This window comes from Mesoplodon mirus (assembly GCF_964341445.2).
Source record: "Mesoplodon mirus genome assembly, chromosome: 2".
Classification (NCBI taxonomy): domain Eukaryota; kingdom Metazoa; phylum Chordata; class Mammalia; order Artiodactyla; family Ziphiidae; genus Mesoplodon; species Mesoplodon mirus.
The window spans coordinates 137321695-137344915 of record NC_138977.1 but is presented as its reverse complement, the minus strand read 5'-3'; the positions used below and the strand labels follow the sequence as shown (position 1 = coordinate 137344915).

The 23221-nt window shown below is 36.5% G+C and overlaps 1 protein-coding gene across 1 annotated transcript in view; it reads left to right on the top strand.

Annotated features, from left to right (window-relative positions):
- LARP1B (La ribonucleoprotein 1B) overlaps positions 1-23221 on the top strand; it is a 146132-nt gene that overhangs the window by 18555 nt on the left and 104356 nt on the right. The window contains 6 exon segments of the mRNA XM_082642345.1: positions 849-986; positions 5529-5672; positions 5912-6077; positions 9881-10025; positions 15233-15407; positions 18839-19011. Coding sequence (XP_082498471.1) covers positions 849-986; positions 5529-5672; positions 5912-6077; positions 9881-10025; positions 15233-15407; positions 18839-19011 — 941 coding nt within the window.

Below are 23221 nucleotides of genomic sequence, written 5' to 3'. Positions count from 1 at the left end.
TTCACTATACTAAATATAACAATTAATTACACTATCATTTAGTCAACAAGAAGCTTTAAATTGCTTGTATCTCTTAAGAAGTTAGGAAAATGTGTAGTAGCTATACAAAGGTTTATCAAATGCAGTTAGACAGATTTTATACTTAATTTTTAAAAAGCTCTTTCATTAGTAGTGATGCTGGATAAATTAATATTTGAGGCAGTGATTTGAAACTAAAAGTGTTTTGAATCACTGGTCAAACAGTTAGCAGGTATACCCTGTTCTGAAGCCTAAGTATCAAGTATTAGATGGAAGTAGTGTGTACACTTAATATTTTTTATGGCTCATTTGTCAGAATTAAGCAGAAGAGTGTGCATTTCACTTAAAAGCAAAAGAATTCCAATGATACTCTATCACTGGCTTTTCACTTGAGTTTTAGAAACTTATTATTTGCCCAAACAAGTTTATTAAAGAGCTGAGGGAGCAGAAGAAAATCATTTTGGTACTCTACAACTAATACCTTTAAGGACAAATTAAGTCTTTCATTTATTTAATTAAAATTTAGAGTCCTGGGCTTCCCTGGTGGCACAGTGGTTGAGAGTCCGCCTGCTGATGCAGGGGACATGGGTTCGTGCCCCGGTCCGGGAGGATCCCACATGCCATGGAGCGGCTGGGCCCATGAGCCATGGCCACTGAGCCTGTGCGTCCGGAGCCTGTGCTCCGCAACGGGAGAGGCCACAACAGTGAGAGGCCCGCGTACCACAAAAAAAAAAAAAAAAAAAAAAAAAAATTTAGAGTTCTTTCACAATTGCAAAGCTTTAATGAAAATTGTGCCTTGTCATTAATGGTTTTATTTTGTTTTTTTTAAGCTAATAAGCACAAGTGGGTACCACTCCACTTAGATGATGTAAGATCAGACAGTCAAGAAAGACCAGGATCCCGGAATAGCTCAAGATGTCAACCTGAAGCAAATAAAACATCACATAATAGGAGAAATGACACACGAAGTAAGTAACATTCTAAGAGAAAAATGACTAATCTAGTCTTAATCTTACTATTTTAATAACCATGTTTAGTATAAACTATTTGAGAGTAAGTTGCAGACATTGTGCCCCTTTAACCCTAAATACCTTCAGAGTATGTATCATAAGATCAGTAATACACTGTGACTATCCACAGGCAGAATTTCTCAATAATGCCCTTTACAGTTTTTTTCTCCTCTTTTCCGGGATCTCATCTGTGATCACACATTGCTTTTAGTTGTCTCTGTTAGTCTGGAATAATTCTTCTGCTTTTGTCTTTCATGACATTGATTTTTTTCTGAAGGCTATAGGACAGTAATGTGGTAGCTATACTTATACCTTTGGGTTTTCTCATGTTTCCTCATGATTGGATTTGGGTTATAAATTTTTGGCAGGAATACTGCAAAAGTTAAATGGTTTTCTTTGTAGTGTATAACTTGAAAATACATGTGGTATTGGTTTATCTTATTATTGGTGATATTAACTTTGAGCACTTGGTTAAGATGAGGTGCTCCAGGTTTCTTTATTGTAAAGATACCCTTTTTCCCTTGGTAATTAACATGTAATTTGTGGAGAGAGACTTTGAGACTGTGGGAATACCCATTTTTTCATCAGACTTTTCATATGAGCTTCAGTTTCCATTGGTGATTTTTATTCTTGCCTGATTATTACCATGATGGTTGCAAATGCTGAATAGGTAATCTTCAGAATTTCACTATACTGGTATTTGTCTTACTGCCTCATTCTTTCTATATTTATTAGCTGGCATTCCACTGTAAAGAACAACTTCCTATTATCAGTGTGGACTAAAGGCTTCTTATGTTTTCAGTGGTTGAATTGTTATCATGATTGTTTAATCTGATGCTCAAATTGTCCCAGAGTTGGCTAGTGGGAGCCTCTTCTGGGTGGTTTCTGGATCCTTCTTTAAAAAAAGTCAACTTTACTGAGTTAATAAGTATATATGTTAAAGTACACTGAAATTACTGTCAAGTCCCCTAACCACGAGTCTACTTTCTATCAGATTTGATTTATCTTTTCAGAATTTCATATAAATTGAACTGTGAAATATAAATTATATCCTCTTGTGTTCTTTTGCTCAGCATAATGATTTTCACATTCATCAGTATTGTTCCATATATCAGTAGTTTCTACCTCTTTATTGCATAATAGTTTTCTATTGAATGGATATTCTCCTTCATCCATTCATGTTGGTGGATATTTGGCTTGTTACCAGTTTTTGCCTGTTATGAGTAATGCCACCATGAACATTTGTGTACGAACATTTGTGTGGGCATATGTCTTAGATTCTCAGGTAAACATCTAGGAGTGGATTGCTAGGTGGTATGGTAAACGTGTGTGTGTGTATATTTTTTTGCTGTGCCATGCAGCATGCGGGATCTTAGTTCCCCGACTAAGGCTTGAACCCATGCCCCCCGGCAGTGAAAGCGTGGAGTTGTAACCACTGGACTGCCAAGGAAGTCCCCGGTAAATGTATATTTAACGTAATAAGAAATTGCCAAATGTTTCTTTTTTTAAAAATTTATTTATTTTATTTTTGGCTGTGTTGGGTCTTAGTTTCTGTGTGCAGGCTTTCTTTAGTTGCGGATATGGGGGCTACTCTTTGTTTTGGTCCGCGGGCTTCTCATGGTGGTGGCTTCACTTTGTTGCAGAGCGTGGGCTCTAGGCGTGCCAGCTTCAGTAGTTGTGGTATGTGGACTCAGTAGTTGTGGCTTGTCGGCTGTATAGCGCAGACTCAGTAGTTGTGGCTCATGGGCTTAGTTGCTCCGTGGCATGTGGGATCTTCCCAGACCAGGGCTCGAACCTGTGTCCCCTGAATTGGCAGATAGATTCTTAACCACTGTACCACCAGGGAAGTCCCACCAATGTTTCTTTCCTTTGCTATATGTTAGGTCATATGTCTTGTGGAATTTCCCATATTTTGGATTTGGCTAAATGCTTTATCGCGATACTCCTTAACATGTTCCTTTGTCTTTTCTAAGTGTAACTGGTAATAATAACTAGAGGTTTGGTGAGGATCCAGATTATTTTTGTTTTTGTTTTGGTAGGAATATTTCATAGTGTGTTTGTGTCACAGCAGTAGGAATAAAATGTCTGGGTGTCTTACTTTCAGATTATGTTGCGGTTGAGTTGGTTCAGGTGTTGTTAGCCTTATCCATCCATCATAAAGTGTCCCATCAGGGACTTCCCTGGTGGCTCAGTGGTTAAGAATCCGCCTATCAATGCAGGGGACATGGGTTCAAGCCCTGGTCCGGGAAGATCCCACATGCCGTGGAGCAGCTAAGCCCGTGCACCACAACTACTGAGCCTGTGCTCTAGAGCCCGTGAGCCACAACTCCTGAGCCCACGTGCTGCAACTGAAGCCCGCGTGCCTAGAGCCCATGCTCCGCAACAAGAGAAGCCACGACAATGAGAAGCCCGCACACTGCAACGAAGAGTAGCCCCTGCTCACCACAACTAGAGAAAGCCCACGCACAGCAACAAAGACCCAACATAGCCAAAAATAAGTAAATAAAATTAATTAATTTAAAAAAAAATCATTGCCCAGATACATTATTTCAGCAGGGTTTGTTCAAGTTTCAGAAAGAAGAGGACAGGAGGATATGAGGAAGCAGTTGGCTGAGCATTTGTGTTTTTTGTTTGTTTGGGTTTTTTTGGCCACCCCATGCAGCTTGTGGGATCTTAGTTCCCTGAGCAGGGATTGAACCCATGCCCTCGGCAGTGAAAGTGTTGAGTCCTAACCACTGGACCGCCAGGGAATTCCCTGAGCATTTGCTTTTATAGTTTTCTACTGAAATCTTTTAAGTCTGATAATTTTTAAGGCATATTGTCCTGTGAAAGCATTGTACAGTGAGTCCCTGTCTAATCAACGTCCAGATTTAGTAACTCTGCTATCTTTAATTCATCCATCTGCTGAATCATTTGAAAGTGCTTTGCAGATATCGTGACACTTCAGCACTGATGTCCCAAGAAAATGCAGCATCTAAGAAAATCAACGCTAATTCATTATATCATCTAAAATCTAGTCAATGGTTATATTTACTCAATTGTCCACAAAATATGACTTTAAAATTCTAAAACTTGCTAGTGGTATCTAGTGAGTAGAGACCAAGGATAATGCTAAACATCCTACAGTACCCAGGACAGCCTCCACACTAAAGAGTTATCTGGCTCAAAACGTCAGTTATGCCATGGCTGAAAACCCTGGTCTCTGGGGTATACATACCTTTACTTATTTGATTGTTTCCAATTGTTTTTCAAAATTGAAATGTACTTGTTTTTACTCCAGCATTATATAAAAGTTCTGTCTTGGTCAACATTTGCTATTGGGAATTCCCTGGTGGTCCAGTGGTTGGGACTCTGTTTCCACTGCAGGACTGCAGAGGGTACAGGTTTGATCTCGATCCTTGGTAGGGGAACTAGGATGCCTCATGCTACAAAGTACAGCCAAAAAAGAAAAAACAAAACAGAAAAATAAAACCAAAAAATATTGATATTATGGGACCTTAAAATGTTTTTCAGACTGGGACAGATAAAAAAATACTCTTTCATTGTCTTAATTTGCATTTCTCAAGGCCACTGAGGCTGAGCACCGTTTTTTAAATTGTCTATTTGCATTTCCTTGCTTGCCCTGCCAGTCTTTTAATGACTTTTTCCTATTTGGTTGCAGGGTGTGTGTCTGTGTGTGTGTGTGTGTGTGTGTGTGTGAGAGAGAGAGACACACAGAGAGAGAGAGAGAGGATGCATGAGGGCATAAGAGACATTTGTATGAGTTCTACATGTATTCTGGATATAATTGCTATATTGTTCTGCAGATATCTTCTCCCAGTTTTCATTTCCTTTTTTCTTTAAAAGAAATGTCTTTTACTTAAATAGAAACACCCTTTCCTTAAAAAAATTCCTATTTGTGAAAATAAGTATTATTGTGAAAATAAGTTTTTCTTTTTAGGAGTTTTATATAGTACAAAACTCAGTTGTCTTGGAATTTGTTAAATTTTTAATAGTACAGTTTTAGCAAACGATCTCGTTATCTTTTTTTTAGTATGTTACTTTACTTATCAGAATATCTTCTTTATATGTCAATACATAAGATGTCTTTTATGCCAGAGACATTTTGACAAATTCCTATGGAATCTCTTAAGTTTGTATCTGTCTTTTTTTTTTTTTTTTTTTTGCGGTACGCGGGCCTCTCACTGTTGTGGCCTCTCCCGTTGCGGAGCACAGGCTCCGGACGTGCAGGCTCAGTGGCCATGGCTCACGGGCCTAGCCGCTCCGCGGCATGAGGGATCTTCCCAGACCAGGGCACGAACCCGCGTCCCCTGCATCGGCAGGCAGACTCTCAACCACTGCACCACCAGGGAAGCCCAAGTTTGTATCTTTCTGAAGAATGACTGGTTACTAATAACTAGTTACAAAGTGGGAAGGGGTGGTTACCACATTTTCATAAAGATAATCATGTTTTCATAGTTGCAAATTGGAATGTATAAAAATATTTTTATTTTAAAAAAGGTTGGAGGCGTGAAAGAGAAAAGAGAGATGATCAAGATGAAGTTTCCAATGTGAGAAGTGAGTGTGGTAATATCCGAGGTACTTTTAGAGGCCGAGGAAGAGGCCGAGGATGGGGAAGAGGACGAGGCAGAGGAAATCCTCGATGTGAGACTTGATTTTTTGTTTTGTTAAATTAGATAAACACTGAAAAAAGTGTGCAAGTTGTCTGTTTTTCCCACTATCCCACATACTGTTTTAACTGATTTTACATGTCTGATAATAAAGATGGTTTTGTATTTGTTTGTTACCCCTTGAGATACTTCACTTTGGATTTTTCTTTATAGTAACTATTTCTTTTTTTTTTTCAATCTGTGATCATTTTTCTTTTTCTTTATTACATCAAGTGAACTTTGATTATTCATATGGTTATCAAGAACATGGTGAAAGGACTGGTCAACCATTTCAAACAGAACTTAATACCAGTATGATGTATTACTATGATGATGGTACAGGCGTACAGGTGTATCCTGTGGAAGAAGCATTGCTTAAAGAGTATATTAAACGCCAAATGTAAGTCAATCAGACATAAAGAGATGGGGCAGGAAAATCCATTGCAATATCAAACTTTAACATCACTAATAATATAACACATTTTCTGAGCTGTTTATTAGTAAAATTAGAACATTTTAATAGTATTTTATATTTTGTTTCTAGGAAATGTTAGTAGAGCATGTATAAAGTATTTTTAAAAATTTATTTTTGGTTCATGTTATTATTTATATAAGACTCCTTTCTCTCTTGAGGTACTTCTCTGCTTAAAGGATGTTAGTTAAAATGTCACGGCATAATATGAATGATTAAATATAAGAATATAAAACTACTTCATATGTTTGAAATTGAACAAGTGAAATTTAGCTTATTTGCAAATAAATGTTTATATTAAAATTTGCAAATGAACATAAATGGCAAAAAATGGTGATATCATCTGACTTTTATAACAATTGGTTTCAGAATCGTAAGTTTGTTTTTTAACTTTTAAGTTCTCTTTCTTTGTGACACATATTCAAAGGAGACTACCTAATCTTTTTTAGTTTTAGACTTTTTATTTTAGTTCTTGTAATAGTTGCTTTCTGAATATTGAACTTGAAGTTTAGGAGAATATTAGTTTGTTGTATTATCTTTAAGCAAAAAATAACCCCTCTGCCTGTTAGTATTGTGTAGGATGTTTTGCATATTTATATAGTGTGTTTATATAGTGGTGAGAAAAGTGTTTCCAAATGATGTGCCTAACTAATTTACTGAAATTTGAACCTTTTTTTATCCTTATAAAGGGAAGGAAAAAGGCTATTTTTGAAAAGGCATAAGCATATTTATTTATTTAGTTAGTTAGTTAGTTTTTAGTTTTTTGGCTTTGTTGGGTCTTCATTGCTGCACCCAAGCTTTCTCTTGTTGTGGTGAGCGGGGGCTAATCTTTGTTGCGGTGCGCGGGCTTCTCATTGCGGTGGCTTCTCTTGTTGCGGAGCACAGGCTCTAGACGCGCGAGCTTCAGTAGTTGCGGCACGCGGGCTCAGTAGTTGTGGCTCGTGGGCTTTAGAGCACAGGCTTCAGTAGTTGTGGCGCACGGGCTTAGTTGCTCCGCAGCATGTGGGATCTTCCCTGACCAGGGCTCGAACCTGTGTCCCCTGCATTGGCAGGCAGATTCTTAACCACTGTACCACCAGGGAAGCCCCATAAGCATTTTTAAAACATCCACCTTTATTTTAAAAATAAAATGGACCCTAATCCATTAATAGAAAATAATATCTTCATCAGCATCAGCCAGGCATCTTCCTGGGATGCCTTCATGGTGGATTTGATTGACTTACAATATGAAGCAACTTGTTTATTTTATTCTTGCTTCGTTTGTTACAGTTGACGGAAACACTGAAGAAAAGGGCCTTTTTATGGGCAGAAAGTGCCTGGCATGTGGCTATCAACTTCAAAACACTATTCCTGTCTTCCTTTGTAACTCTTGCTGCCAGGTCCCTTCTGAGACCTGACAGTGGACATGCAACTCCATGTCAGGATAATCGGCCTCCAATGTGCTCATACAAGTGAGGGAGGAGCATAGCTACTTAGTGTTGACAGAATTTCTGATCATGCAGTGTAGAATCCAGAGCTTCTAAGGTAGGACATGATAATGTGCCCTAGGACACTGAACAAAGTATCAGACATGGCATTGGCATGACTCCTTTTTTTGTTATTATTTAGCAGCAGAGTTTTTGGCAGATACTAGAGCACCAGGTTTAGAATGGCTCTTCACTGTTAACTGTTCTCTGATTAGTGGACATCTGGATTTGAGGAGTCATGCTTTTGACTTTTTGTCTTTAAGGTTTCTCAAACATAGATAGGCTTATTCATTAGGGTTTCGATTTTCCTCTTTGAGAAGTTACTGAAAAACTTCTTGTACTTCAGGAATATTATGCTAAATATTTTGAAGTAGGAGGCTTAACTGTATTATGGATGGTTCTTAAAATCATTTTAACTGAAAATGTATGTTAACAATTTGACATTTTTGATGTCAGGACATTAAAAATGGAAGATCTTGATTATTTTTAACTGGGGCAGTCTCTTGGCATTCAGATTTAGACATAAGTATGTTTGCAGCCCATTAGAAGTTTTAAAAAGTGTATACTATAGGCAATAGTGATTTATGAATTTATTTAGATACTGTGTTTCTCACAGAGTACTAGATTAAAAAGACATCTTACTAATTATTCAGAGAAGTTTTTGTCTAAGAATACTTTTAACTTGTGTTCGAATCAGATGTCTTAATGTCTGAAAATTTTGAATTTATGCGTATGTATTATGTGCCTACTGCATTTTAGCCACTGTGAAAGAGCTTTTGAAGTGTAACAGAAAGCAGAACAGATGTATTATGTGCCCACCACATGCCAGGCACTGTGAAAAGGGCTTTTGAGGCATAACAAAAATCAAAATGTTAATTTCTTCAAGACTTCAATTATTTTCTTTAGCGTTTAAGAAGAGTAAATGATTTACTAGTGTTACTGCGATGTCAGTTGTATTTCACTGATCTAAGGGAGCTTTGCACTTTGATAGTTGGATAAATATCAGAGTATAAAGAAGTAACTTGGGTATTTACATTTCTAAAATAAGACATTTTTCCCACCCAATGAAAGGTAGCTCAAAGCCAGTTTTCAGTTGTAGGTGATTATTTCTTCAAAGTTAGAATTTGACCTAAATAATTCAAGGGTATCTTGAGTTACCCAATCTTACTCCCAAATATATGAGCTGGTGTGCTTTCTTATCATTTGCCACCCTTCTTTGAAAACTTGCTCTGTGATTTGGAAACAGTATAGGATTTTTAAACTGTAAGCCATATCATTTGATGTCATGTATTTCTTTTGTATTATTCTTTTCTACATTTCCCCCTATTTATCCTCTTCTGTTTTTCTAGAATCTTGTTCTCGTTTTTTTTATATGCAGGCTGTAATTTAAACGTGTTTCTCAAATGCCATTATTATATGTATTCTTCATATTATCTTTATATCTTGGTGGAACTTGTAGTTGTTGATGGTACAGTTTGTTCATTTACACTTCTCTCTATACTCTCCTAGAGAGAAGATTAAGGTGTATAAGTTGCTTCTGTATTTTTTTTTGCCCATGTATATACCTCATGGTGTTGCAGATATTCTTTGTTTAACTGTATTCCGTTCACTTTTAACGTCTTTTATAGTTCTGCCTCTCGAAGGGGGGAGATAGTGAACCATTCAAATATAAAATTGTGTGCATCTGTGCCCACATATTCACTCAGTTTTTACTAAGCATTGTGCTGAATGCTAGGGTTCAGAAGTATTAAACAATGTCAGTACCCTGCCAATTTAGAAAACAAACTAATCTACTCTGTAAACTTGACAAAGAATACTTCCAACATACCATTATTTTCAGTGATGGGAAAAAGTTGGAAGGCAGTCTGTTGATGTGTTTAACTTTGTTATTTAGTGTTTAAATGAAGCAAGTTCAAGTAGCTTTGAAATGAAATTTTTCACTTAATTGACTCATTAAAAAGTTAATTATTGAAATGTTTTAAAGTATGGTTAATTGTTTATACCTGGGTAAAGCTGATCTAACAAAGAAGTACGTTTTTGGGAAGATAGTATTCTAAATTTCTTTCTACCTGTGTAAGAGAAATTACTAACAATAGGGTTTTGTTGTTATTATATTTACCCTATGTATGTTATGTTAAATGTATATAATGTTATTAATAAATCAAAATAGTTTTATAACAATTGATATTATAAGCCATAGACATTTTAATATTCTGTTGAATAAATTGATGAAATTTATATTTACTTCTTTATTTCTTTTTTCAGTGAATATTACTTCAGTATAGAAAACTTGGAACGGGACTTCTTTCTTAGGAGAAAGATGGATGAGCAAGGTTTCTTGCCTATTTCCCTGATTGCTGGTTTCCACCGTGTTCAGGCTCTCACTACAAACCTTAATCTCATTTTAGAGGTAATTTTTCATACACAAAACAGTCTGTACTTTAGTTATGCTGTGAACCTAAAACTGCTTTAAAAAATAAAGTCTAGGGCTTCCCTGGTGGCGCAGTGGTTGAGAATCTGCCTGCTAATGCAGGGGACACAGGTTCAAGCCCTGGTTTGGGAGGATCCCACATGCCACGGAGCAACTAGGCCCGTGAGCCACAACTACTGAGCCTGCGCGTCTGGAGCCTGTGCTCCGCAACAGGAGAGGCTGCGACAGTGAGAGGCCCGCGCACCGCGATGAAGAGTGGCCCCTGCTTGCCACAACTAGAGAAAGCCCTCGCACAGAAACTCAGACCCAACACAGCAGAAATTAATTAATTAATTAACTCCTACCCCCAACATCTTAAAAAAAAAAAAGTTTTAAAAAATAAATAAATAAATAAAAATAAAGTCTATTAAACAATTTTAAGGAAAAACCAAAAACAATCTGTAGTTACCTAAGGCTTAGACTGTATCTCAAGGCTTTTTTGCCATTTTATAAAACCCAAATAAATGTCTGACCCCTTAAAGGATTACTTAATGATGTTTCCACCTATTTTTAACCTGATCCTTCTTAGATGGGTTGAACCCCAACACAAACTTGAACACTCAAGGGTGTTCTTGGTCCTTTTAGTCTTCAGGTTGCTGTAAAATAGCATGTATTAAATTATTAAATTAAAATTTAAATTAAATTAAATTTAAATTTTGAGAATATTTCCTGTATAAAGAGGGCTAATTTAAAATAGTCTTTCTAGTTGTGTTCTTTTTTTTTGTTTTTAATAAATTTATTTTATTTATTTATTTTTGGCTGCACTGGGTCTTTGTTGCTGTGCGCGGGCTTTCTCTAGTTGTGGCGAGCGGGGGCTACTCTTCGTTGCGGTACGTGGGCTTCCCATTGTAGTGGCTTCTCTTGTTGTGGAGCACGGGCTCTAGGCATGTGGGCTTCAGTAGTTGTAGCACACGGGCTCAGTAGTTGTGGCTCACAGGCTCTAGAGCACAGGCTGAGTAGTTGTGGTGCACGGGCTTAGTTGCTCCGTGGCACGTGGAATCTTCCCGGACCAGGGCTTGAACCTGTGTCCCCTGCATTGGCAGGTGGATTCTTAACCACTGTGCCACCAGGGAAGCCCGGGAAAGGATATTTAAAAAAAAAAAAAAAAACTTTTGCATTACCATTATGGTTAGCATTATTAATACATAATGACTGATTTTTTTTGTAGAGTTTATTTATATAGGCTGCGTTGGGTCTTCGCTGCTGTGCACAGGCTTCCTCTAGTTGCGGTGAGCAGGAGCTACTCTTCGTTGTGGTGTGTGGGCTTCTCATTGCAGTGGCTTCTCTAGTTGTGGAGAATGGGCTCTAGGTACAGGGGCTTTGGTAGCTGTGACACACAGACTCTAGAGCGCAGACTTAGTAATTGTGGTGCACAGGCTTAGTTGCTCCGCGGCACGCGGGATCTTCCCAGACCAGGGCTCGAACCCATGTCCCCTGCTCTGGCAGGTGGACTTTTAACCACTGTGCCACCAGTGAAATCCCCACAGTGACTGATTTACAGTAAGAAATACTACTACTGTGAAACATAGAAACACATAAGCATAGTGATTTAGAATAGCATAGGTCTGAATTCACTTAACATTCATTATGTACCTACCACTTACTACAGTGGGAAAGATGTCTTTTTTTCCCTTAAGAAGGTAAGGCTTCATTAGGCTTTGCAGTATAAACATACTGATTTAGAGCATGGACTTTAGAACCTGCATACATATCCTCCTAGGTCTGTGACTTCAGGCAGTGTCCTGAGACTTCTGTAAAGTGGAAATTGTTACAATACATACTTCATAGGGTTGTTATGAGTATGAAATGTGTAATGGCAGTGTCTGGCGTACACAGTAAACTCTAAATAAGAATTTGCTGTTACTGTTAGTCTTCAAGGATATCCTTCTGTTGATTACTCCTTTTATCTTCATTTCATTTCTACCAGCTTTTTCCTATATGTATTTGAATATGCTTATGTCTTAACTGTCTTGAAAAAACTATCAAAAGAAGCAAAATATATTTTAGCTAACACCCGTATCTGCTCTGGTCGAGTGTGTCTACACAGCTAAACTTACTGAATCTGTTTCCTCCTCTCCCATTTGTTTTTCACCTTACTGCACTCTTTTTCTTTCTTTCTGTTTTTTTTTTTACTTTGATACATATGTATATTGTAATATGATGGCTATTGCAGCGTTATCACTTAACATAGTTATAGTACAATATAATAGAAATAATAGAAAGTAATAGGAAAAAAACCCTCAGACACCCAGAAATGTTGACTGTATACTGTAGCTCATTGTTTAGTAGTTCAATATAACCAAGATTTGGTTTTAGTAAAAATATGTCTAACTCTGTCTAGATCTTTTCCTTAATTTGTGTATGCTGTGAGCCTTTTAAGTTTTTGTATGAGTCTTTTAAGGCCTGAGTCACAACTTTCCCCCTTTCTGTTTTCCTTATTTTCTTCTTGAGTTTTTTTTGTTTCTTTCTTTTCAGTAGGGAATTAATTCCCTGTGATTCAAGATTCAAAGGGTATATAGTGAAAAATTTCCTTCCCATCTTTCACCAACAGTGAACTAGTTAAACCCTCCTTGGTATGGCAAGTAGTGTTACTTCTTTTTTGTGTATTCTTCCTGAGATAGTTCATGTTTTACTACATATACTGTTATACCCCTTCCTTTTATAAAAACAGCATATATTGGAAGATCATTCAATAGCTATATATAAAGAACTTTGAATTTTTTCCTGAAAATTTTTCTTTAAATTGAGACATAACTTATACATTGTATATTAGAAGTTATAAGATTAAGAATGACTTTCCCCTATGTACATACTTGTGTTACTGCTACATGGATTAAGATAGAACATTTTCAACATCCCAGGGAGCTCCCTTGTACTCCGGCCTAGTCTGAATCACTGTTCTCTTCAAAGTAGTTGCTTTTCAGAGAGGTCCTTCATCTTGTTTTTTAAACATTACATAATCAAAGTTATTTGAAATCTTTTATATCTGACTTTTGCTTCTTATTTCTGTAAGGCTTATCCATGTTGTTGTTGTGTGTGGCAGTTGTTTATTTTTCATTTTACAGTAGTATTCAATTGTATGAATATAACTCTTTTCAGGTTCCTCTTAATAGACATTTGGGTTATTTACAGCTTGAATATGTGACTGTTGTGAACATTATTATTGTACATATTTTTGGATGGACATATACACTTATTTTTCTGTGGGTAACAGGTTATGTGCGTGTGTGTGTGTGTGTATACAAACATATACATATATATATATATACACACACACGAGCTTAGCTTTTGTAAATACTGCTAAACGTTTTTACAAGATATTGAACCAATTAAAACTACTGCTGTTCAGAGTTTGACTTGCTTCACATACCAGCGAACACTGTTGGTGGTCTTTTTCCAAAACATTTTGAAAAACTTAAGCCCATAGCAAAGTTTTAAGGTAATTTTTCTTTTTCTTTTTCTTTTTAAAATTCAGGTGTAAATAACATGATGTAAAATGCAGGGCTATTAGGTGTTCAGTTCGAGTTTTGAAAATTGTATAAGCCTGCTCCAAACAAGATATAGTTAATTACTCTAAAAACTTCCTTAGTGGCCCTTTGCAGTCAGTCCCCCATCCCCTCACCCTTTGCCCCACCAAACCAAAGCACTTTTCTGATTCTGTTACCAGAGATTTATTTTGTCTTTTCTTTACATTTGTGTAAATAGAGTTCTTCTGTCTCCTGGCTCTTTCATTTGTAGTTTTTGAAATTCATCCATGTTGTTGCAAGATCTGGATGCTGGGTATACTGCTTTGCTACTGGGGTGTCATTGCTTCTAGAACATTCAGTGGACAAAACTAGGAAAATACATTAAAAAATTACACATATCAGCAACTCAAACCCTTTACTGTAAGATTCTTCCTTATTTCCTTCATTCCGTATTTCAGACTCTCTTCTTTTTCAGTGAGTATCCTGATTCCCATCAAAAGAGTTTGTTTCTAAATAATTTTAATACTAATTTTAAAGTAATGTCCAGTTACAGAAAATATACTTACTTGAGAAGTAAGTACGATACTAATATTAAGGGCATACAAATGTAACATACTTAAAGTAGTACATATAATGTGTTCTCCAACTAAAATATAGTGAGTTTTAATCCTTATAAGTTAACAGTTTGTATGTTGAGTTTTTTTTTTTTTTTTTTTTTTTTTTTTTTTTTTGCGGTACGCGGGCCTCTCACTGTTGTGGCCTCTCCCGTTGCGGAGCACAGGCTCCGGACACGCAGGCTCAGTGGCCATGGCTCACGGGCCCAGCCGCTCCGCGGCATGTGGTATCTTCCCAGACCGGGGCACGAACCCGTGTTCCCTGCATCGGCAGGCGGACTCTCAACCACTGCGCCACCAGGGAAGCCCTGTTGAGTTTTTATATTTGTATTTTTCCTAGTTTCTGAAGGTGTGAGTGTCCTTGAATTTCAGGGAAGATTCAGATCAGTAAGGCTGTAATTTTTATTTGGAAGAAATTCTGTTCTAGTTTTATTTTATCCTTAAATTACAGCAAGCTATTTTTTGAGAGCCACCATATCCTAGTGGCTGAGGGTTTTCATGTTGGACAGATAATAAATGGTTTGAGTCCTGGTATTGCCTCATACTAAGTCCATAACCTTTACCAAGTTACTTTATTTCTTTGAGCCTCAATTTCCTCATCTGTGAAACCTACTTTACACTTACAAGGTATTATGAGGAATCTCTGCATGTGTGTGTTTATTATTCAGTAATGGTGGTATTTATTACAATAATTAAATATAATGCCTAAATTTTATTTGGTGATATTATATTAAGGGAAAACTAAAGGAAATAGGAGTGGAAAAAATTGTCAATAAAAAATTATTGTAGTTTGCTTCAAGTTGATGCAATACTCCTTACTTGAAAATTTGGTTTTCACAATTAGAATAATTTGCTACATGTTAAATCAGGATATTTGTTACTTTACAGGGGCAAATTATTTTAAAATCTGTTCTGTTCATGGATATTCTGAGAAATATATTACATTAACTGTAATACCCTATGCTGATTTCAGACTTAAAAAATGTTTAGGTTATTAGAAGTATAGGAGGTACAATTAAATTTTTTGAATGAATGTTCTTTAATAACTCAAAATTCCTATTTATAGGCACTGAAAGATAGCACAGAAGTGGAAATTGTGGACGAGAAAATGAGAAAAAAGATAGAACCAGAAAAATGGCCAATTCCGGGCCCTTCTCCACATAGTGTGCCACAAACAGACTTCTCTCAACTGATTGATTGCCCAGAGTTTGTACCAGGCCAAGCCTTTGGTTCACATACAGGTAACAGCTTTTCTTCTAGAGCAAACAGCATAACAGTGGGCTATTTAGTCCAATTTACCTATCCTTTTTAAAGTTTATATAGATTCAATAGAAAATTAAAGATAACCCAGTGACTTATGATGCTTTAAATTCTATTCATATTGCTTCCCGTAGAAAGTTATAAATTAAATAGAGATTTAAGAATTATGAGAGGAGCTCTGCTCTATTTATTCTTAACTTATTTGTCTACTTTGTCACATGTGGAGTTTCTACCTATCTTCTTAATTTTACTAAATGATTATAGATGTATTCTGCCAGTTTTCCCCTTGTAAGATTGGAATAGTCTAAAAGTCTTATACTCAAGAGTGGGGGTAGCCTTCCTTTAATTTTTTTCTTATGTGCTTCAACTTTGTCTTGAAATGACAAGATGACCTATATTCTAAATCAGAATTGGGGATCTCTTATGAAGTTATTGTAATTATATATTAAAGAATTGGTGGTATTTAGAATTTCCAAAAATTGCTTTAATGTTAAGAATTTTTTCCTGGATCATTTTTAAGAGATTCCCTCTTGGGAAAAAATATGTGTGCTTAAACTTTTTTCAGTCAGGGTGATGATCTACTGATGCTCTTGGATGTCATTTGATCGGAATATGCAGAGGAATAGGTGACTCACTGAAATATCATTATAAACATTGGAACAAATCGTCTGCAGAAATGAAAGCGACCAGACTTCTGTGCAAGAATGTCTACTCCCACTTCTGTGGAGGAGGTTGGGCCAACACTACAATGGAGATAAACACCTTTGTGATGATGATGAAAGACAGACCAGAGGACTGCTGTTGTTTTTATAGGAGCTGCCCATTTGTTTGTAATTAGCCTGGGCTGCATGTGCTACTTTTTTTCACGGTGGGAAAGTTAATTATCATTCTGGAAATATTGCAAGATTCTGTCTTTTCCTTCCATACTTATGTACTTGTGTCCAGATCAATGAAGCAGAAATAGAGAGGCTTGAGTGGAATTTCTCAGATTGTTAGGTCCTTTGCTATTTGATTTGCTCTTTACAGTATAGTGTACATTGTATAATTCACATGTTGTCATAGTGTTTCGCATGGACTATAAGATTTATTAATGTGGACACTAAGGGATAAGAAACTTAAGAAACGAACGAGAGTATTTTTTTTTTTTTTTACTCTTCAGAATGTATTTTTGATATACCAGTGTAGAGACCTCCCATCAATAAAGCACTGATGGACAGTCTCACAGATATTTTTATTTAGTGTTTGTTTGATTGTCAGCCCTCTGTGCCTCTACACCTAGCAAGCAACTTGGGCAGGTGTTTTAAAAGTTGAAGAACTTCGAATGACATTTTTTAGTTTTTTTTAAAAAAAGAATACAATGTCTGATGGTAAGTTAGATTAAGTTAATGTGTAAACTTGGGGTCCAAGATGACATTTTTAACCGTCTTATGAACAGGCATTAGGTCAGTTGTTAAATAGAAAATACTTTTTCCACAGGGTAGCTAAGATAGGTCAGTCAAGTTGGTGATGCCTGTCCATTAACCATTTATGCATTATTAATAAAATTACAAGAATAAAATCACAATGTTTGTACATTTTTGTGTTTTTTTTAAAATATATACTCATTTACATGCACATACATATTGCCTGAACGAACTTTTTGGCCAAACCAATATAAGCACATGTATTGTGAATATTGTGAAACATACAACTTCATGGTAGAAACATTATTCAAGCTTAAAGAGCAATTAGAGACAATTATATCATAAACATAAGTAGGTATTTAAAAATTCAATTTCTATGTTAAAAATAGTAGATACTAATTTATCTACCTTGTGCTAGATACTGTTCTAGTCGTGTATACATGAACTATACATACTAATTTAGTTAATTCTCCCAGTTACTAGTGGTGGTTCCTAGTCTACTTTTAAAGCTTTATTTACTGCATGAATAGAGATGATTCATAGTCTTAGGAATAGGGTTCTCTAGAGTTAATGTTTTTTTTCATTCCTATAACTTCAATATTAATACTGACAGCCCAAACCTTTTCACTTGTACTAATTTTTTGGATCAATTGATGACATGTACCATTAAGTTGTAGAGCAGCAGTGTCCAATAGAAATATTACGTTTGCCACACATGTAATCCTAATAATTTTTAATAGCGTTAAAAGCTGTAAAACAAATGAAATTAATTTTTATATACCCAAATATTATGAAATTAATATAAAAATTATGGACCAATGTTATTTTTGTACCAAGTGTTTGAAATCTGCTGTGTATTTTACACTTATCCTGAGCAGATTTCAGCACTAGCCACATTTCAAGTGCTTTGTAGCTCCACAAGGCTAGTGGCTATTGTATTGAACAGTGAAGTTTTAGAGCGTTTTCTGTTATGAATCATTATACTTCTTTTTAAAGCAATATAGTAATCTGGTGGTTGAAGCCTGGATCTATGTGTCCATGGAGAAGAAAATAAATCCATCTGATTCTCATATGTAGTAGATGAAAGTAAAATCTTGGAGTACTCTCTCAAACTGACTCCCGGAATGTGCCTTTGCATTTTCATTTAGTAAGTTAGAAGGATTGTTGGTGTTCATTTATTTCAACTTTCTCTCTGTAGTATTCAACTTTGCAATATTTTCAGGGAATTGGCTTTGAAGAGTAAATAATGTTTAGAAGTTTACAGTATAAATTTGTTTTTAAAACACTTTTTGTCCAAAGCAAGTTCATATTGCATTATAACTTAAATATTCTTCGACTTCTGAAAAAAAATTTATAAAGGAATTGATTTGTATTTTATAGAGCATATAATTACTTTGATTAAAAGTGTGGAGAAAGACATTTTTAATTCCAGCAGAGTTGTAAAATGTTTTGTTATTACCAGGGCATTGCACTTTAATGACGTGACATTCTAGTTTTCACAGTATTCACTGCAAGCCAAGGGCCAAACTGCATTTAGGTAAACCTTGTTAGGCAAAGGAGATGAGAAAAGTATGAGTATTGGCCGCCTTAGTATAGATCCTAGCAGAACAATGAAGGATTGATTTTGCCTTGAATAAAATATGAATTTTATTTGCTTAGTAGCATTTAAAATTCCCTAATTTCATTACAATTAATGAATCTAAGGTTTCACAGAGAATTGACTCCCAAATAGATGTATTGTCATAATTAGTAAGTGACTTGCCTTGATATTCTTGACAAGTTTGAATGAATGTGTCTGCATAAGGGTTGATAACATTCCTGTTATTATTCATTGGCTTCACTCGAATACATCTTACAAAGCCCTTTGGGTTTGAAAATCATTGAAAGATTATAATTGAGATTGATTTATCGTGTTTTTGTGAAGAAAGAAAACGCCCAAGTAAAGAAAAAATATGTGTTATAAGTAAGAAAACCATTATTTTAACTATAGAACTAACTTAAAATTTTAGAGTCTGCCCCAAATTCTCCAAGAATTGGAAGTCCACTGAGCCCAAAGAAAAACACTGAAACAAGTAATCTTCAAGCAATGTCTAGAGGTTTGTCTGCCAGTTTGCCCAACTTGGACTCAGAACCTTGGATAGAAGTAAGAAAGAGACATCATCCATCCCCAGTGAAATTGAAGGTAAGTTGTTATGACCCAAGTGAAGTGTGATATATTTTTTTTAGAAAAATTTTTTAAATTTTTATTTATTTATTTTTGGCTGTGTTGGGTCTTCGTTACTGTGCGTGGGCTTTCTCTAGTTGCGTCGAGTGGGGGCTACTCTTCGTTGCGGTGCATGGGCTTCTCTTGTTGTGGAGCCCGGGCTCTAGGCGCGTGGGCTCAGTAGTTGTGGCTCGCAGGCTCTAGATCACAGGCTCAGTCGTTGTGGTGCATGGGCTTAGTTGCTCTGCAGCATGGGGGATCTTCCCAGACCAGGGCTCAAACCGGTGTCCCCTGCATTGGCAGGCGGATTCTTAACCACTGCACCAGCAGGGAAGTCTGAAGTGTGATATATTGTGAGTGGAATGTAAGGCCACTGTTTTTGAGGTACATACATGAATTTGGAAAAGTTTTAAGAAAAATGGTAAAAATTGGAACCATTGCCCTTCAGTAAAGCTTATGGGTTACTAAGTAGTTGAAAATGAATAATATTGTATCATTTTTTAAATTTTATCTTATTTCTGAATATGATTTAAGAATATTTCACTTTAAGGCTTCCCTGGTGGCGCAGTGGTTGAGAGTCTGCCTGCCGATGCAGGGGATGTGGGTTCGTGCCCCGGTCCGGGAAGATCCCACATGCCGCGGAGCGGCTGGGCCCCTGAGCCATGGCCGCTGAGCCTGCGCATCCGGAGCCTGTGCTCCGCAATGGGACAGGCCACGACAGTGAGAGGCCCACGTACCGAAAAAAAAAAAATTTCACTTTAACCTTTTTTACTTGAAATTAGTTTATATTTGAATAATATTTCAGTTTTGTTAAAGCTGACAAAACTTCTAAATTTTGAATTTATAACTGCCATATTATTTGTAACCTTGTTAATTATTTTAAAAATTCTTTTACATGTAATTACTTGTAAACGATACATGTCTGGTTTATATATGTTTTGGTGATTGTACAGTAGGAAAGGAAAAGAGAATAAATTTCTTGGGGGCACACAAGGGAGTGAGATGATCGTGGTTAGGGAACAATAGGAGAGTTTCTTGTTGTAGAACTGCTGTATTTTTGGCTGGTGGTTGGATACGTGAACTTCAAATGTGATAAAAATTGCTCTGATCTAAACCACAAACACAGAGTACAAGTAAAATGGAAATCCTAGTAAGACTGATGGGTAACATCAGTGTTTATCTTGTGATAGTCTACTATAGTTTTACAGTATGTTAACTTTGGAGGAAACTGAGTAAAAAGTACACGAGATTTCTATTTCTTTTTTTTTTTTTTAGCCATGCTGCGCAGCATGTGGGATCTTAGTTCCCCAACCAGGGATTGAACCAGTGCCCCCTGCATTGGGAGCGTAGAATCTTAACCACTGGACCACCAGGGAAGTCCTCGAGATTTTTATTTCTTATAACTGTATGTGAATGTACAACTATCTCAAAGTAAAAAAGTTTACTAAAAATAAACTTGGAAATATTCAAATAATTTCAATATTCAAAGTAAGCTCTAAAAGGAATAGGTCACTAAAAATAATTGGGACCAGATGTGGGAAGAATGAAGAAGGCCATCATATTACAGATTATTATGAGTAGAGCTCTTTATTCCTAAGATGAAAGCATGAAGAAAGGAAGCATGAAGGATTTAAGCACGGTTCTTCATTGGAGGAATTGAGAGGGTGTTGATATTTTACCTCAGCATAGGATGTTTGGCAATGTCTCTAGACAATTTGTTTTTTTAATAAATAGATAAATTTATTTATTTTTTAATTTGTTTGTTTATTTAGTCATTTATTTATGGCTGTGTTGGGTCTTCATTGCTGTGCGCGGGCTTTTTCTAGGTGCGGCAGGCGGGGACTACTCTTCGTTGTGGTGCACGGGCTTCTTTCTCATTGCTGTGGCCTCTCTTGTTGCAATTATTTAATAAATTTCTTAAAGCACTGTCTCTTTTTAAATTAATTAATTAATTAATTAATTTTTGACTGTGTTGGGTCTTTGTTGCTGTGTGCAGGCTTTCTCTAGTTGTGGCGAGTGGGGGCCACTCTTCGTTGCGCTGTGTGGGCGTCTCATTGTCATGGCTTCTCTTGTTGCAGAGCACAGGCTCCAGGCACGCAGGCTTCAGTAGTTGTGGCACGTGGGCTCAGTAGTTGTGGCTCACGGGCTCTAGAGCTCAGGCTCAGTAGTTGTGGCGCATGGGCTTAGTTGCTCCGCGGCACGTGGGATCTTCCCAGACCAGTGCTCGAACCCTGCATTAGCAGGCGGATTCTTAATCACTGCACCACCGGGGAAGCCCCTGGAGACAATATTTGGTTGTTAAAACTGAGAGAGTTCTACTGCATCCTGTGAATGAAGGCCAGGGATGCTGCTAAACATCCTACAGTGCACAGGACAGCCAGCCACCACACACACGCCCTAAGGAACTATCAAGCCCAACATGTCAGTAATGCTGAGTTTGAAACCCTGATTAAAGATAACTTTTTAATTTTTTATTTACCATTAAAAAAATAGAAGTACAGTTTATTTACAATGTTGTGTTAGCTTCAAGTGGTACAGCACAATGGTTCAGTTATACATATGTGTATATCTGTATATACCTATTCTTTTGCAGATTTTTTCCATGATAGGCTATTACAAGATATTGAATATACTTCCCTGTGCTCTACAGTAGGTCCTTTTTGTTTATCTATTTTATACATAGTAGTGTGTGTATGTTAATTCCACACTCCTGATTTATCCCCCATCCCACCCCCCACTATCCTGTAGTAACCATAAGTTTTCTATGTCTGTGAGTCTATTTCTGTTTTGTAAATAAAGATAAGTTTTTACTTAGCAATGGTAGTTAAACACATCATACTAAAATGTTAACAAGAGGTTTTCTTCCTTGGGGCATTTTAAAAACCTAGAGCAGCTTCTCAAAATAAGATTTTCTAAAGATCCTCATTAATTTGTATATTTGTCATGGCAAACCTGGATAACAAGGGAGGATCATATCCTGGGCTCATTGACAGAAACTTGTACCATATTTCATTTATACCAAGATCTATGTTTTTTCCTTCATGTTAAAAAAAAAAACCTCCACATTTAAGCATTTCTTTTAAAATAATATCTTAAAATTGATAACATCTTTGATTTGATGAAAACAGTTTTTGCAAGGGTTAGTTGGATTTTACTGTATAGGGCCAGCAAATTGGTGATGGAGTGTGGTTTTCAAAACAGAAAGAGAATTGTATAATATCTAGGACCTTTCAGTTTCATGGCCAAAGAATATTGGTACCATTAGTAAGACCTGAAATGTATTCCAATACTACAGAGTGGGGGCTTGGCCTGGAGGAAAGATGACTGTAGGTTCATCAGAGATACCTGCTGAGGTAGGTTAGTTATTGACAACATACTTGTAGGTATGTATGTATGTATGTATGTATGTATGTATGTATGTATGTATGTATGTTATTTCAGAGACACCTGCTGAGGTAGGTTAGTTATTGACAACATACTTTCATTTATTTATGTATGTATGTATGTACGTATGTATGTATCTATCTACCTACCTACCTACCTATCTGTGCTGGGTCTTAGTTGCAGTAAGTGGGATCTTCACTCTTAGTCGCATTATGCGGGATCTTTAGTTACAGCATGCCGGATCTAGTTCCCTGACCAGGGATCGAACCCGGGCCCACTACACTGGGAGCATGGAGTCTTAGCCACCGGACCACCAGGGAAGTCCTGTCAACATACTTTTTTGAAAATGATCTTTTTAAAATAGATGTTCTAGAGTGGGTATAGAAATCTTGGTCAGATTTCATTTTCCCCTAGAAATCTTTCTTTTTTAATTAATTTTTATTGGAGTATAGTTGCTTTACAATGTTGTACTAGCTTCTACTGCACAGCAAAATGAATCAGCCATACATACACATATATCCCCTCCATTTAGGACAGTACAGTGCATTAAGTAGAGTTCCCCATGCTATACAGTATGTTCCCATCAGTTGTCTATTTTATACATAGTATCAGTAGTGTACATGTGTCAATCCCAATCTCCCAATTCCTCCCACCCCATCCCTTTCCCCCTTAGTATCCTTACATTTGTTCTCTAAGTCTGTGTGTCTATTTTTGCTTGGCAATTAAGGTCATCTATACCATTTTTCTAGATTCCACATACATGCATTAATAATACGATATATGTTTTTCTCTTTCTGACTTCACT